Below are 16,081 nucleotides of genomic sequence, written 5' to 3'. Positions count from 1 at the left end.
TAGAATGCCTGTGAGTAAGTGTTAACATATGTGTGTGTTACTATAAGATGTTAATGTTTGTGAGCAAATGATGTTAGCATGTGTGTATCTGTTACGGTATGGTGTTATAGTATGTAAGTGTATGGGTTAGCATGTGTGTGTGGGTGTCAGCATATGATGTTGTTGCGCGTTTGTATGTTGGCATATGGTGTTGGGTGTCAAGGGTGAGCCTAGGGTTAGTGGCGCCTGAAAGGGGAGAGGAGGAGCAGGAGAAAGAATGTGTGTGTATGTAAATGGGTGGGACAGTGGTATGAGGATGGGATCGGATAAAATTCCATGGTATATACCATACTTAAAGAAGTCTTACTTTTGCTGGTAGAACCTACTGTTTTATGTGCAGATAAATCAAAGCATAGTGCAACCAGGGAAATAAAAACACAGACAACAGCACACTAAGCCAGAGAAAACAAATTAAAAGTATGTATTGTAGTTCAGTCTTACTTAAGCTATTTTCACTACAAGAATCAGGGTTGCTGTATTGTCCATAAAACAAGAGAATTCTCTTCTTACATCCTTAGAGAAAACCTAATGTACACAATGGATAATCAATAAGAAATAGTGACACAAATAGAATAAGGCAACTTGTGCAGTATTACTAAATCCATTGTGTGTATGATTCTCAATGAAACCAAAATATCAAACCAAAACAGAAATATCTGTTTTGTATGAGACAGCATAAAATAGCTATAGCTTTATGAATTTTTAGTATTTCCAAACATTTTAGCCAAGGAACATCCAGTATGTTTAGCTATCTTAAAGACAGAGAATGGTGTAAGGGATATTATTAAGCATTGCAGTGTGAATATAATTTAAGAGAAGGGAGTTCTATCTAAAAGAAAATGTTTATGAGACAAAGTAGCCTTATCACTATGGCAGCAAATGGTCTGGCGATCATAACACGACCCAGGCACTTTAAAGCCAGTGGCCTCCTGATGATAACTGCCGCGACAATACTATATTTTATGTTCTTTTTTTATAATCTGGAGAGTCAGATGGGTGGTGTGCCACATGGCCAGTCCAGGCCTATCTAGGTGCACCCAAATATTTTTCCTCCATAGATAACTATTTAATGAGCACATAGTATTACAGTTGAAGACAATAAACTGTGGCAAGCTAGGGTAGGTGCCATGGATGCACATCCCTCAGACACCTGGTGTTGGTGAGTGTATATGTAAGTATATGGTGGTAGAGTGAGTATGTGTGCTGGTGAAAACATATTAGTGCAGTATGTGTCAGCAAATGATGTTAGAGTGGATCCGTATTTCAATATATGGTGATAGCATGATTGTAAGTGTTAATATTTGGTGTCAGCATGTTTGTACGTCAGTGTATGGTGTTAGAGTATCAGTGATGAGCCTAGGGTTAGCTTTGCAAGAAACAAGATTAAGTGTATAATGTTAGAGTAAGTTTGTGTGTTAGCATGTTCTTTAGTTATGGAGGGTGCCAAAGAAATACTGCACAAAGGTGCCACCAACCTTAGGCTCACCCTTGGCAATAAATCAGCTGCCTAGGAGCTCCAATTATTTACTGGAACAATTGGGGAAACCCATGTAAGTACCATAAAACAATAAACAACAATTGATATGTGTTGTCATCTTGGCTTGTGTATGAAAATCGTCAGTGTTAATGTTAGTTTATATATCTCTTTGGGGCCCCTGAAAACACAGAACTCTTCCTGAAGTATAGCATTCATGAAGTATAGCATTCAATAATGCAGTTCCCAGCTGTGGTACTCAGAAGACATAGGGATGCCAAGTGCTGTATCCTGGTCTCCCCTTTGATGGTAGAAATGTGCTTATCTGGCTTTTCACTTACAGATACAATGTAACAGTGCTTACACAGGCACTCTTATATGCATTTGAAATTTGGGGAGCAGACAGACTCCCCTCTATTAATGAACCGGATGAAATGAAGCTAACAATAACTAAAGCTTGCAAGACAACTAACTCAGCATTAACCTATCCCTTTTTAGTCTCTTTCAGTGTGTTTTTTAATCACTTTAATGCTGGAATTTCAAACCTTATATATTTGTAGTTTACAACTCCAATTCAGAAGTGTAACTTTATTATGTGTATGTAGTTAATCCCTTCAATTCACATTCTGAGTGTGATGTCACAATGTCAGCAATTGCCAAATTGATGGGTGGGTGCATAGCTGTGATGCTGGGTAGTGGAACACTGTTACTAATATGCTATGTTGACGCCAGTTTTTGTTTTTCAATTGGCTACCGTAGAGATGAGGTATAGGGGGATGAGGACTCATGTAGAGGGGAGATGTGGTATGGGGGGACCCATGTGAAGGAAAGATGCCAGGACTTACTCTGAACTGGGAAGCTACACAATCACGCCCTCTTCTCTCAACCTCTGCATGGTGGTTTGGGGGTTAATAAACTTAATCTGGGGAATCTGAAAAGTTTTTAAGATGTTTTAACCTCTCTCATATAGGCAGCAGGTGAGTGGCAGGTATGGACAAAGAAGGGTATGTGCATACATAAGGGCATTATACTCTCTTGAACCAGTGGTCCTATGTGGTTGGAGGAGGGTTTTATCTAAAACTCTAAAAAAACAGATAAGAACTGTTAAGATAATCATATCTGCCTGCTTCTATGCAAACTATTATTAGTCCTTGGCCTCAACTTAGATTAAGGATAATCATATAGCTAGCCCATGCATATTTAAACTCTCTCACTGTATTAGCCTCTGCCACTTCTGCTGACAGGCTCTTTCACTTAGCTACCATTATTGTTGTATTATGTCCTAGGCTACCTAAGGCTTCAGGTCCATGCCCCTCTGCTGCATAATAGGAAGCCAATTGCCTTTTTGGACAGTCAGGCTTCATGTAACATAGCTGTTAAGTAGGCCAGTTAAAATGAAAATTACTGATCTCCCCAACAGGCCCATTAACACTATGGATGACTCCTCAGCTTACTTCTACAAGCATGACACATCTTTAAAAGGTGGAGCACCAGCATATGACATCATATCCCGACACTAGGCATAAAAGACTGCTGCTCCGAATGGGACAATAACTACAACACTGCCCCTTAGTATTATTTTGTTTTAACAATTGGCACATAATGTTAAATATATCAAATACACCCAAAAATGCTTTAATCTGAGTTCTTTGTGCTTGCTTATTTATAAATATTGTTTAAATGTTTTAAGTGTATGACAATGAACTTTTATTTTTCTGCTTTTTTTGGTTGTCATGATTCACCTATTGATGAACCTGGATGAAGGGACACAAGAAGTGGTCACTACTAGCCCTGATTAATTTAGAAGCTCCAATCCGCTCTCTTGCCCCCCTCCTATCTCTCCTGTTAATATTGTCTCTGCAGCTTCACAGAGAGATCAGAGGAGACCAGACAAAGGCTGAAGAAGGTGAGTAATCAAGAGGAGGCAGATACAAAGCAGGGGGAGAGTGCAAGAGGCACAGACAGGACTGGACGAGAGGACAGATGGCACAGGAGACTCATTTTTAGGCAACACATTTCAGAATAAAAAAAGCCCTCCAAATGTCTTCCAGACTGAAACTGCAAGAAACAAGATTTGTGGTCTAAAAACGAATGAGCCAAAAACAAAACAAAAAATTCATCCAAAATGAGTTTGGGCCTCATGCACAAGTCAGATATATATGGATTTTAGATCTCTGTTAAGATACTTACCCTCCCTAACTTTATACATTGACCCAAAACTCTTTGTGGTTGTTGTAGGGAACCTTGCACTGTTCTCCATAATTTCAATTTAGATTTTTTCTTGATTGACCCATGCCCTCCTCTTCAGATACATATTTTGATACTTTATAGTTTTGATATCATGCCTTGTTAGGGGTCAAGTTTAAGAACACAGTATAGTGTTATATCTTGTAAACAGTATTTACAAGATATAACAAAAATTGCTTTTGATTTGTATAAGCCATAAACAGTATGATGTAGTAATAAAAACAAGTTCATGTAAAATATTACAGTTAAGCTAATCACCCCATACTTTGCACAAACCTGTCATTCGTTGAGGGGTCAGGATAACTGTGTGAAGACATCTGGAGGCAGTGGAGGGTCTTGATATAGCTGTGGTCACTTGACCTGTTCTGCAGTTAAGTTTGTCAGGTCCCTGAAATAACACTATTTCCTCAGTAGGATGGTTCCAGGAAGATTCCAGAGCAAAGGAATTATTAAGGAAAATCTGCACAATAAAAAACCAAAAAGCATTTTTTAAATAAAATATTATTTTTTAGGCGCAATGGGGAGTCAAGTCATTCATACTACACACCAATCTGCTACTAAAAAGGTTGAATGATATATTTAAATTGCATTCAGGATAAACCATTATGTTTAATTTGAAAATATGTAATTATTGTAAGTGGATTATGTTGGCAAAGATAAAGATTATTTAAAAGCCTATGTATTAAGCAAGGGATTTAGCATCCTAAGGATTTACTCATTCATGCCTTTAAATCAAGCCAACACATTGCATTGTCAATGTCAATTATTTATGTTTTGATTATAGGTTTAGATGCAAATATGCCTTTTCTGCGATAAATTGAGTCCAGAAAACCGTCTGGAAACCTGTTTAAAGTGATAGCATTCCGAATATAGTTTGCTATTATCTAGCAGCACCACATTTGAATGACATAGCAAATCAATTAAATATATCTCCAACATAGCGATTCAGTTGTGATACAATACTGCTATGATGTTGTGCTATAATGAATCTCTGTTGCTGCTGAAAACATGTTATTTTTATACTGCCAAAACCCAACATGTTAGTTTGACTTTGCCTGTAACTGGGCTCAGATGGGGTAGCTTTTTATAATAGTTTTTAAACTATTGTCCCCATGCAGTGTTTATGCCCAATCATATTGCCATTGCTGTTACAGAACAAAAGATAACCTTGAAGAGTACAAAATGCTTTCTAACTATAAGCTTTTAGACCCATTTAGACAGCATGCTGTGCCTCTTTTCCTGAGAATACTGATCAACCAAGAGGAGCTTTCTCTTTTGTGATTTTCTTTTAATATAGCAGAGTTAGCAACTCCAAGTGAGCTTGGACAGATCCACACCTACAATATGCTTTAAGAAAGGGAGCACCACATTTGTCTGCAAGCAACACAGGACATATAGTAGTAATAGTAAAGCATTCTAAATAAGCCCACTGGCAGGGCTGACGGGTACGGAGGCCCACTGAGTGGGCTGACGGCAGGAAGCCCACTGGCAGGGCTGACGGGTACGGAGGCCCACTGGCAGGGCAGGCGGTTAGCTCAGGTACAGGCAGGTAAGCTCAGGTACAAGACATGGGTAGCTCAGGTAAAGGCGGGTAGCTCAGGTACAGGCGGGTAGCTCAGGTACAGGCGGGTAGCTCAGGTGCAGGCGGGTAGCTCACGGTGCAGGCGGGTAGCTCACGGTACAGGCGGGTAGCTCACGGTACAGGCGGGTAGCTCACGGTACAGGCGGGTAGCTCACGGTACAGGCGGGTAGCTCACGGCACAGGCGGGTAGCTCACGGCACAGGCGGGTAGCTCACGGTACAGGGCCAAAGCAGAGCAGTCCATGCACTTCAATGCAAAGGCCCTGACTACAGGTTAATAAAGGCAGGTACCACTCAGGTGATCAGACCCAGCTGACCTGGTAATCTGATCCTGAGCACTGCAGAGAGAGGGAGAGGGTGGCCACTAGTGGTAACAGCCGGACAGAACGCAAAAATCATCATGCATGGTCCGGGCTAGCAGGGTGGAATCCTGACAATACCATTATATCAGACAGCTGAAAAGTTTGACTCAACTGTAAATCTCCTCTTTTGACCATTAACTAAGCAAGGCTTTAGAAACTGGCCAACACTAGTTCACTTAGCTTTTCATTATGAAAATATATAGATCATAATATTAAAGCAATTATTTGCTTACCCTCGGTTTTACATATCGGGACATGTGAATTAATTATGACACAGTGCAATGTGTCATGTGTTGTTGTTGATCTGAGGTTATATTTACTTCATTTTTAGACCAGACGATTGTTATTATGTCCTGATATGTAAAACCATAGAATTTAAAGAGGGTGTTCTTTCTTTTTCACACAAGTGTGTCTGCCCTGGAAAATCAAAAGCTAAGGTGCTTATTATCAACTCAATCTGTTTTGCTTGCAAATATACTTTTTGGTTTTTATTTGGTGGTAAAACTTTAAGTTATAAAAATAATTAGGATTCACACTAAAATGCTAATTAAAATGTACCTTGCAATTAGGTATCTTCTTTCCAACCCAACATTTTCCTGCAGGAGGGATCGTGGATGTATAAACATTTGGAAATAGAGGAATTAGTTCAACATTTGAAGATGGTGTAAATCCAAATGCGGGAGAATGAGCTCCAACCCACTGAAAGAAGAAAATAATCCAAGGTTAAACGGTGCAAAGCACATCAGTTTTCCCAAATAATACTTTAGGCAGTTCAGTAAATGGAATAATCCAATGAAGAAATGTTTACAGATTTCTTTCTGCTTTTATGGTTATCATTATTGCACAGGGGCTACAATGGAAACGTTTTTTACTAGCTCCCATAGATACTCCAGGTACTATGACCCTAGCATGAGCTTGACAGTCAAGCTGAAAAAGGCAAACCTGGGCTGACAAAGACAAAGCTGCCCGCTATAGCACTGGAAAAAGATGTTCAAGGTTAACCAGAGGGTCAAGCCTCTATGGAACCTACTTTAACTTCAATGCTTACACATAAACAGTCTCTAGTTGTTCAGAGTGTGACCCACTCCTCGAAGACCCTTTGTTACTAAAAGGACTGCTTAGCTAAACAGTGTACCCCTTTAATTTGGAGCTCTCATTCACTGATTACTTTTACTAAATTTAAACGATATTTGCATTATAGTAGTAAAACTTCAAGATCATAAAGCATCCAACTTACCTGCAAGTGTTTTAGGGGTCTAGAGTTGCTTGGCACAAACTTTAGGGACAGTAATTTTTCTGCTATTGGTGAATTAAACTATATTTACTACTGATGAGTAGAGTTGTGGCTTAAACTGACTTCACCATGCTTAACAAAGAGCCATCCCTGGCAGGTTGCTCCTCTAGGAAAATAAGGCTTTCCCTGTATAACATGTCAAGTGATTTTTTTTTACTTTACATTTCTTATATTTTGCACTATGCAGTATGCAGGACTAATCAATCCCTTCTTGTAGGAGAAGCTCGCTTGGTTTGAATTTCCTAATCTATTGTGTCATTTACTGGAAACCACAATGTCCTACAGACTCCAACTTCAGTAGATCATCCCTATAACAAAAACGAGGTGTCTACTCCTTTACATTCAATTTTAAAAATTAACTAAACACAGCAGATCTGATAATCATCTTTAAAATGGTTTTCTATAGCAGAAGTGGTCATTTGTGAAAATAGAGTATTGTAGAAAAACTAAAAAACTAGAATTTATTTAAGCTTGAAAATGTCCTTCCTTGACAAATATATCATGCTTTTATACTTTTTCTCCTTCTGGATTAGTGAATAGAGTTATTTAGAAAGGTTAAACTTTATGGGTTTTTTTTACGTATTAATGTGCCAGATGGTGAACAATACAATGCTTTGCATACCCCTCTGGCACTAAATGTGCTGAACTTCATTAAATTTTTAACGAGAGGCATCTTCATTTGTGAGCAATTTTAAAAAAAGAATGTACACATATTCAATGTATAAGGGGGGGGTAACAAAGCCAAAGTTATTTACAGGTGCTAAAGTAGTAGTTATGCATCTCTCGTCTGTTAATTGCCAGTAAGTAAGAAGAGTAAAGACCTGTGTATCTATAGCTGGGATGCATATAACATAAATAAAATGGATGATGTCAAATCAAAAAAATATTAACATTGGGTTTTAAAAAGGTAAACCTCACGGAGTCTAGCAGCATACTGCGATTTATCAATCTCATCAATTTACATCAGAGGCCTTGAGGATGGAGGATGGAAGCTGGGCATCCATTACAATCTTTAGGTCCAGTATCAATTGAGTCCCCACACTATGATAGCTCATAATGACATTCCCCGTGTTAAAAAAGCCCATTCACTTTTTTCCCAGGGACCGTACATTAAAGTCAGCCCCAAGATACAATGAAACATTACGTAAGGTAGTGGCCAGTGCAGGACTGTAAGGCCCTAAGGACCTCTCTCGACATCCTAGGCCTCACACCACTGTACCGGCTGTACCCCTCTGCTAGCGTCCCTGTATAGAGACAGGGTCATATTCCAGAGAGGAGTATTTTAGGGCATTTGCTGGATGTTTGCTGGATATAATCATATTATGTAATCTGTGTTTACACATTTATTGTTCATGAATGGCATTTCTACACTTTCACATAACATTACATTTTACAATTTCATCTTTAATCACAGCTTTTGGAGCTTGTAATTGCTTGCAGGCAGTCTTTTGGAAGGATTCCATGGGTTAATGGACTTTTAACCATTTGTATTAAAGTATATCTGTGAGATTTCCTGTAGTTGTTTTCATTATTATTCTGCATCAATTACAGTATCTGTTACTTACTTCTAGACGTGCCTTTTGTGGGTCTAAAACCAGAATGAAGATTGTAATTTATTGTATGTTATATTCAATTGAATGAGAAACTCAGTGGTGATTCATAGTTGTATGGCTGTAAATGTAATACAAGATGTGTTATGTTGTCACGTTACTACAAGCTAATATTGAAAAAAGAATAGTAAACCGCACATTGGAAACCATCTGACAGGTTTATTAGTTGGTTCTTGTAAGAGAATCAAGTGGCTAATGTCACTCAATGGATGTTATCACATTGCAAGTCAACCTACAAATGAAGTCAACCTACAAATGTGTCTCCTATTACTGATCTTAAGAGGTTCAGTCTGATTCATGCTTTTTGTGAAGAGTTTTAATAAAAAGAACAAATTATTACTTCAGTTTTGGATCTTCATATTTACTCATCTATATTATCACATGTACAAATGGGGATGTGCAATGAACCACCAAAGCCAAACTACCTGACATAAATACTATGACCTTTAAGGTACAATATCTCCATGGAATATCAACTCTACTTCTTTCATCATCGTTCCTCTTTAAAGAAAATATTTTAATACGTAATCTTACTGAGCCACTCAAGCTGGCCACAGTGTAACAAAGACATTGAAGGGAGACTCCAGCCATCATATGCACTTCAATACACATGATGGCTGAGAGGTCCATTTAAATTTACTTGGTGTCCCCCTTTCTAAAAGCATTTGCCATGTATGTTTGTCTATTTAACACCAGTCTGCTCCAATGCTGGCTCTGCAAACGCTGTGGGTGGGGGTCTATTGAGACCCTCGTGGACATGTGTGGTGAAGCTCCCACTGATTTCATGGAGGAAGAGGGGAGCTGCAGTGCTGCAACTGCAGCTTTTCCCTATGTTTAGTGTTTTTATTTGTTTTGTTTTATAGCCTTTTTAGAAAATGCATATTGTATACTCATAAGGTATATGCATTCTTCTTTATCAGCAGCATTAAACTGTCCCTTTACTTTATGGAGTAATAATTTGCATTCAATATTTAGTAGAACAATAGGAGAAACAGCGTTTATAAACATAATGCAGTGCCTAAAAAGAAAATAAAAATTGTGTGTGGCTTTGTATTTTAATTATTTATTTTGTAAAATGTATATTCTATTGATGTTGAGCTAATAGGATATATTTAGCTATATGAATGCTGTTTATATGAATTAAAGCACATAGCCATCCAAGATGTAGTAATATAGTTGCCTTTATCCACTTTTTCTTCAGCCAGTTCCTTCAGAGCAAGTGTTCAAAGAGCATATTAAGGGTACTAAGTCACATAGGCACAAGGCACATATTAATATCCAATGGGTTACAATAGGAGGGTATTTTTTTTACAAATGGTTATTTCTTCAAGCCATAGTTTGAGGATGAGCTAATGTTTGATGCGTGCTAAAGGGCTAATAGTAAAAGTATTTTGTACAAAAACTGTGGTATATATAGAATAGCTTCCTAGCTTAAGAATCTCAGTCTGATATAACAGCAAATGCCCGTGATTCATCATTTATATGCAAAATACACTTGAGACTAGGTTTTCCGTGGCCGGATAGGCCATTTGGTTCTTTTTGCCAGCACATCTGTTGTATGCTTCTCTAGATTAGGTACTAATAACTAAATCAATTTACCTGGACTGCAGTGCATATTAATATACTGTATACGTGTAATAAATGTATATGTAATAAATAAGATATCCATAAAATCAGTGTTATTTAATGTTGTTTTTTTCTTGTAGAAACACTGCTCCAGTTTTAAGCATTTTATCTCCTTTTTAATCCCTAGCAGACCGAACCCAAATATTGGCTAAACTCTCCCCTGCCGATAGGCATAAGCATATTAGGTAAAATATAAGCTAAATGACATATAGTGTATTTTTGTATGTAAAATGAAAATGTAACAGTACAAGGAAATTGGTAAAACAGTCTGGACCAGTAATAAAAAATGTTTTCTCTAGGAACTGCCATAGAAGCTGACATTGATACCCCTCAAAATACTATCCCATTGCTAAGCCTTTAAATTACCTTCAGATGACTACCCAGATGTGTAATATCACTCATATTACATATGGCCAGTCTAACTAGCATTTAAAAATGTTCTCTGGTGTCCTACCTGGGACTTCGATTAGGGCATACCAGCTATATAATCTGCCACTGGCAGATATAATATATTATAACCACCGTGTACGTGCACACATTAATGGATAGAACAACATAAACTATAAGAACTCAGCAATATACCCTGAAACCCTGAGAGTTCAGGGAAATGCTAATGTCTACTAAATATAACTTTACATTGGTACTCATTTCCGTTAAAGTCTCAACAAAAATATCATGTTAAACAGGATCAATAGGTTTCATATGGTGAAATAATTATATGAAACACTAAAAGGGAATAAGGATAGGACGAATGTTGCTTAAAGTGTTTATTGCTTAAAAAGAAAACAGTTCTCCTTATAATGCTGGCAATGTACCGGCTAATGCTTGTAAAATACTATGAACAATTCTACTGTTAAACTGGACACAACTATGAGAGATTTATAAAACTAAATCATGTTTTTATCACCTTCAGATATATATAAGTACACTAAGTCACATGTACAATTCTAATGAAAACACTAGCTTTTAGCAACGACGCTTGGATGGCGTTTATAAGTTTGCCAACAATAATGGGATCTTTGGACAGCAGGTGCCTCTAGTGGTGGTTTCCTATCATGACACCACACTGAAGAGCTCTCATTAAACATGTTGGAAGCATATGTTTTAAGGGAAACCCAGCAATTTTGGAATATATCATAATTTTTCAATACGCGTATAAAAGATTTTGTAGAAATGACTATTGATAAAAAAAAAAAAAAGGAGCTGCTGAGGGAAATATATATATTTTTTTCAGGCTCCACTATGTGGGTATAGTTTAGTGCCAAGATGCAGTATTATTTATTGTGATTATTAGTCCAATATTTTTACTATTTACTATCAATGCAAAGTAACATTAATAATGTAGAAGCAGCTTTCACCTAAATTTCTCTAGGGGATGATGGTGTGTTTAGTGTAGTGGAGTGTATCTGCTGTTTTCTTAAATTGTCACGGTTGTTTCATCTGCAAATTCACTTCATTTGCATTCCGCTGATGTTTTTTTTGTTATTTATTGTATTTTTATGTTTATGATAAGGCTTACATGAAAAACTATGTGGCAATAAATTTCACTTTTTTTTACATAGAAAAGGAAAAATAACCCTTTCAATTAAAGTGGATATTTATTGGAAATTGTTGAACTATGCATTCAGCATAAAACCTTTACCGCAGAAAACATGCGAATATGGTCCAAGAAATAAGTTAATAATTATTTTGCTTTTTAAAGTAAAACATATTGCAAAATATCGGTAAGTAAAATCTCAAAAAGTTCTGTTTGGCTAATTTCTCCCAATTGTGTAAATTTGTTGCAGTCATTGGCACAAGGTTTATCAAAGCTTTGCACACTTAATATAAAATGTTCATAGAGGTCCTATTTTCTTCTACCAAATGTTCATGCACATTTAGACTACGGGAATTTACCTGCCCATTTGCCAGTGGAAACTGATGCCCAGCAGGATCTGATGCAGAGGGCACTGACATCAAAGGTAGGAAGGGGTCGCAGGAAACTTGCCAGGGAGGAACACCCTGTAGCAATGGAGATGGGAGATGAGGACAGGACACAATAAAAGGAGGTGGCACAGCACCTATCCGAAAGACACCAGGTGTATCTGGGATCATACAAATCCAGGGAGGTGGTTCTGCATTCACTGGCCAGAGAATGGGTTGTCGCTTGATTCTTGAGATGGGGAGCATCCTACATCTTATATATCCAACTGCTTAAAGATTTTGCCTCCCACAGAATGGGGCTGGACTGGGGATGCCACCGAGCTCCCCTTTTATCCTACAAGAGAAATCTCCAATAGCGATCGTGCGTCTAACATCCAGATGCCAGTTAACGCAGGAGTGCTGCATGCCGTTCTGCTGTGTCGAGAATAAACTGATGTATGAGACTTCACTGTTCAGTAGCCAGGCAGGCAGTCTCCTCCCTCCCCATCTCACTTAGCAAACCTCTCCCCCTGCTACCCAGCCAGCTTATTATACCTACTGATGTGTCTCTCACATCCCATACAATAAAATCCATCCTGACTAAGTGATATTAAACACATATTCCTTATCGTTTCATTTCTCTTAAATTGCCCAAGTAGGTTAAAAGACTGATTAATTACAAGTTCCTTAATTCATTCTGAAATGTTCTTGTCGCTATAGCTTAAACAAATTTTAATTTCAAATATTGTTTTAAAATATTGTCACTCCAGCTTGCAAAGAAAGAACTTAATTTCTATGATATATGATAGCGGGTAAAGAATTTTAGGAGATTAATTTCATTTCATGTTCTTGGTGATATACTGTGATTTTGTTGGTGTGCCTTGCCATCGGTGTGTCTAAATTGTATATAAAAAGATTAAGATTTGGAAATAGTTATTGTACACGTATAAAAATATTAACACGTATACATATATGCATAAAGGGCACATGTAATGCACAATGAGACATATGTATGATAATAAACCTGGAGCAATTCTGGTGCCAAATGTGCTAAATAGGACATTGCGATGTGTTATAGAACATTGTGTGATCAGGGTAAAATCTGGATTTTATTGGGATTTGCTTTTGATCCTTATAATTGCAGGGCATTGGTGTTATTCTCTGCAGCAGCGTACTATATGCTGTGCAGCTCAGATACATTAAGCAGAAGCAGATTGCAGTGCCAGGAAGCAACACTTCTCACAGAAAATAAAATGTGACCACTAAGCAATATCACTTACTATTGCTTGCAATGTAAAGTGAATCTATTTTCTGGATCTTGCATAGTCAAATTTTATTAAAACATAAGCTTAAGTAGAACGGATTGCATTTATGCTTCAGATAAGTGCTGTATTGTATTGTGCTTCTTCTAATCATGTAAAGAATGCCTGTGCTCCAAGGTGCTAAATGCAAGGCCATGTCACCTTAGCAGGTTTCCACCAGAGCCAGTCTAATATGGGCCTACATGTGTTTTGGATAACAATGTGTTTTGGATAACAATGTGTTTTGGATAACAATGTGTTTTGGATAACAATAACCATACCTTTGCCATGTAATTGGTATACCTAAGAACTCACCAACAAAGACTCCAGAAATCAAAGGTGCTTTTGCTGTCAGTGAGTGCGTTTGCTGTACATGGGTGTGGAAGAAGACATTTTACAGAATTGTTTCTGTATTGATGTTTCAGAGGATTTCAAGGATTTGACTGATCAGTAACATATAATAGAAACATAGAATTAAACAGCAGATAAGAACCGTTCTGCCCATAAAGTCTGGATGACATTGGCATGTGGCTTCTGGATGTTAGGATCAGGTTAGAAAAGGTGGTTCTATTGTGGAGTAGCCAATGCACTTAAGGTGTCAAATGCCCCCAAGAGAAATCTTCTCCATACATTCCACCTGCTGGTATAGAATGACTTCTTGTGGGCAATATTGGTACTGCTTCACATATTACGACACTGGGGAAAAAAAACTCTGCCCAAAGATGAAACATAGTCATGATAAAACACGAATAAGAATTCTATTAAATATCTGTCAACGGTACAATAGATCTATATCTGACTCCCCCAGGGAATTCCAGACTCATCTAATAGTGTCATAACCCTTGGGTATGAATCTTTAAATACACTAGTGGGTCCCTTAAGTATATAGCTGGTGTCACTTGAGCAATCCTTTAAAAAGAGGTCATTGATTTGTTTTTGGTGCTAAAAGGTGATATCTCGCCTACTCACGCTTCTAGCTAAAAATAGTATTACAAGCATGTTTTAATTACCTACTTAATTGTAGATGGTAGTCATGTAACACGATAAGAAGACAAATTATTATCTGTTGTGGGCATGGTAAAATAACACATTTCAGCACCAAAGCATGTTTTAAACCCTGTTTGTAGCTCCTTAAAAGCATTTTAAAGTAAAAACAAAAACTATTCTAAAACAAACTTTTCTGTGATCAGGATTACAGTGTTAAGTACGCCATGGATGCTATAGGAGGGGGGGGGGAGTGATCCATTCTGCTGAATCAGAAATCAGAACATATGGATTAATTTATTTGTTGAAAGTAAGTGAGTGTTTAGGCTGGTTAGTCTGGCTCATGTAAATAAAACCACAGTTCGCCAGAACATTCCTGTTCCTGAGACTTATAGTCCTAGAGGCAGTGACATTTTCCGGTCTATGCCATAAAACATTGTGAGGCAGAAAACCCTCCTGGGAAATCTGACCCCCCCCCCCCCGTGGCACCGCTGCTCAATGGGCCAGTTAAAAGGGAGATCTCTGAGCTCCCCAAAGTGCCCATTTACACCATGGCTTGGCACAGGTGGAGTACCGGGATATGATGGAGAGCTTGGATATGATGGAATGGTGGCAAATGACCCATATCCTGGCTGTCTGCAGAGATGACCGCAGCGGTTGATGGGAAAATTGGGGGCACTTCCCTGGGTCAGGTCTAGACTAGCACCAAGGGTAAATATATCACTAATGGATCATGCTTAGGATCCCTAAAATGTTTTTATTAACCCTCAGCTAAGGGATTTTGTCACACCATGCCCACATTCAGTGCATGTACCAAGATATGTAGTTCATAGTTAATAATAAAAAGGGATAACTTTGCCACTTAATTTTAAAGCATGTTTTCCATTTTTACTATCTACATGGAAACCTAAACAGTTGAGGCAACCAAAATATCTATATTCTAAGGCATTGGTGCTCAAACAGTAGGTCTTCATGATTACAGAACATCATGATAATCTGGAACAGTAACAAGCATCATCACAAACTTGGCACTACCAGGTTGTCCAGTCTTCTCCTGACTTTGTCCATGTTGACATTGTTTGTGCTTTTATTTTTTATTTCTATTGTTTGTGCTGTTATTTTTATTCTTATTGATACAGTCCATCGTATTGATTATTATATATCTGTGTTGTATGTAAAAACACAGTCAATGTCTGGTAGGGGTTCTACAAATGGGAAAAAACATCTGAATAAAAAAAGGATAATATGGATTTATGAGTGATTTTAATGAGCTATTTCCAGGTAATAAAACAACACTAACTGCGTTCACACAGCTTGGTTGCTTGCCAAGGTGTTTTAAGCTGATAAATAAATTATATTTATTTATGTAATTAACTCATTTTTTCGATAGAGAAAATCCTTTGTCAGATGTTTTGCGCGCATATGAAGTGTGGATATGATTTTTCAGTGTGTAATGGTTTATTTTACCTTGAATATACAATACATTTAAAATTATTGTGTTGTTTCTAAAAATTAATATAAAAAAAAGTTTTACTGCATACATTTTATACAGTCCTTGACTGAGTTGATACTTTTATCATTCCTGTAATCAATTATGGCTTCTGTCAGCAATTATGGAAGAAATGAATGCTCTTAGAACCATGATGTTAATACCCAAATCC

At 37.6% G+C, this 16,081-nt stretch overlaps 1 protein-coding gene across 1 annotated transcript in view; it reads right to left on the bottom strand.

The window, feature by feature from the left end:
• TCERG1L (transcription elongation regulator 1 like) overlaps positions 1 to 12,430 on the bottom strand; it is a 50,260-nt gene extending 37,830 nt beyond the window's left edge. The window contains exons 1-3 of the mRNA XM_053450359.1: positions 12,130 to 12,430; positions 6,262 to 6,402; positions 4,026 to 4,220 (exon numbers count right to left, since the gene is read on the bottom strand). Of these exons, the coding sequence (XP_053306334.1) occupies positions 4,026 to 4,220; positions 6,262 to 6,402; positions 12,130 to 12,402 (609 nt within the window). The 5' untranslated portion in view covers positions 12,403 to 12,430. The remainder of the gene's footprint in view (positions 1 to 4,025; positions 4,221 to 6,261; positions 6,403 to 12,129) is intronic.
• Between the last annotated feature and the right edge of the window lie 3,651 nt (positions 12,431 to 16,081).

The sequence above is a fragment of the Spea bombifrons genome, chromosome 11, assembly GCF_027358695.1.
Source record: "Spea bombifrons isolate aSpeBom1 chromosome 11, aSpeBom1.2.pri, whole genome shotgun sequence".
In the NCBI taxonomy this organism is placed as follows: domain Eukaryota; kingdom Metazoa; phylum Chordata; class Amphibia; order Anura; family Pelobatidae; genus Spea; species Spea bombifrons.
The sequence above is the reverse complement of the archived record's forward strand: the minus strand, read 5'-3'. Positions and strand labels throughout refer to the sequence as shown.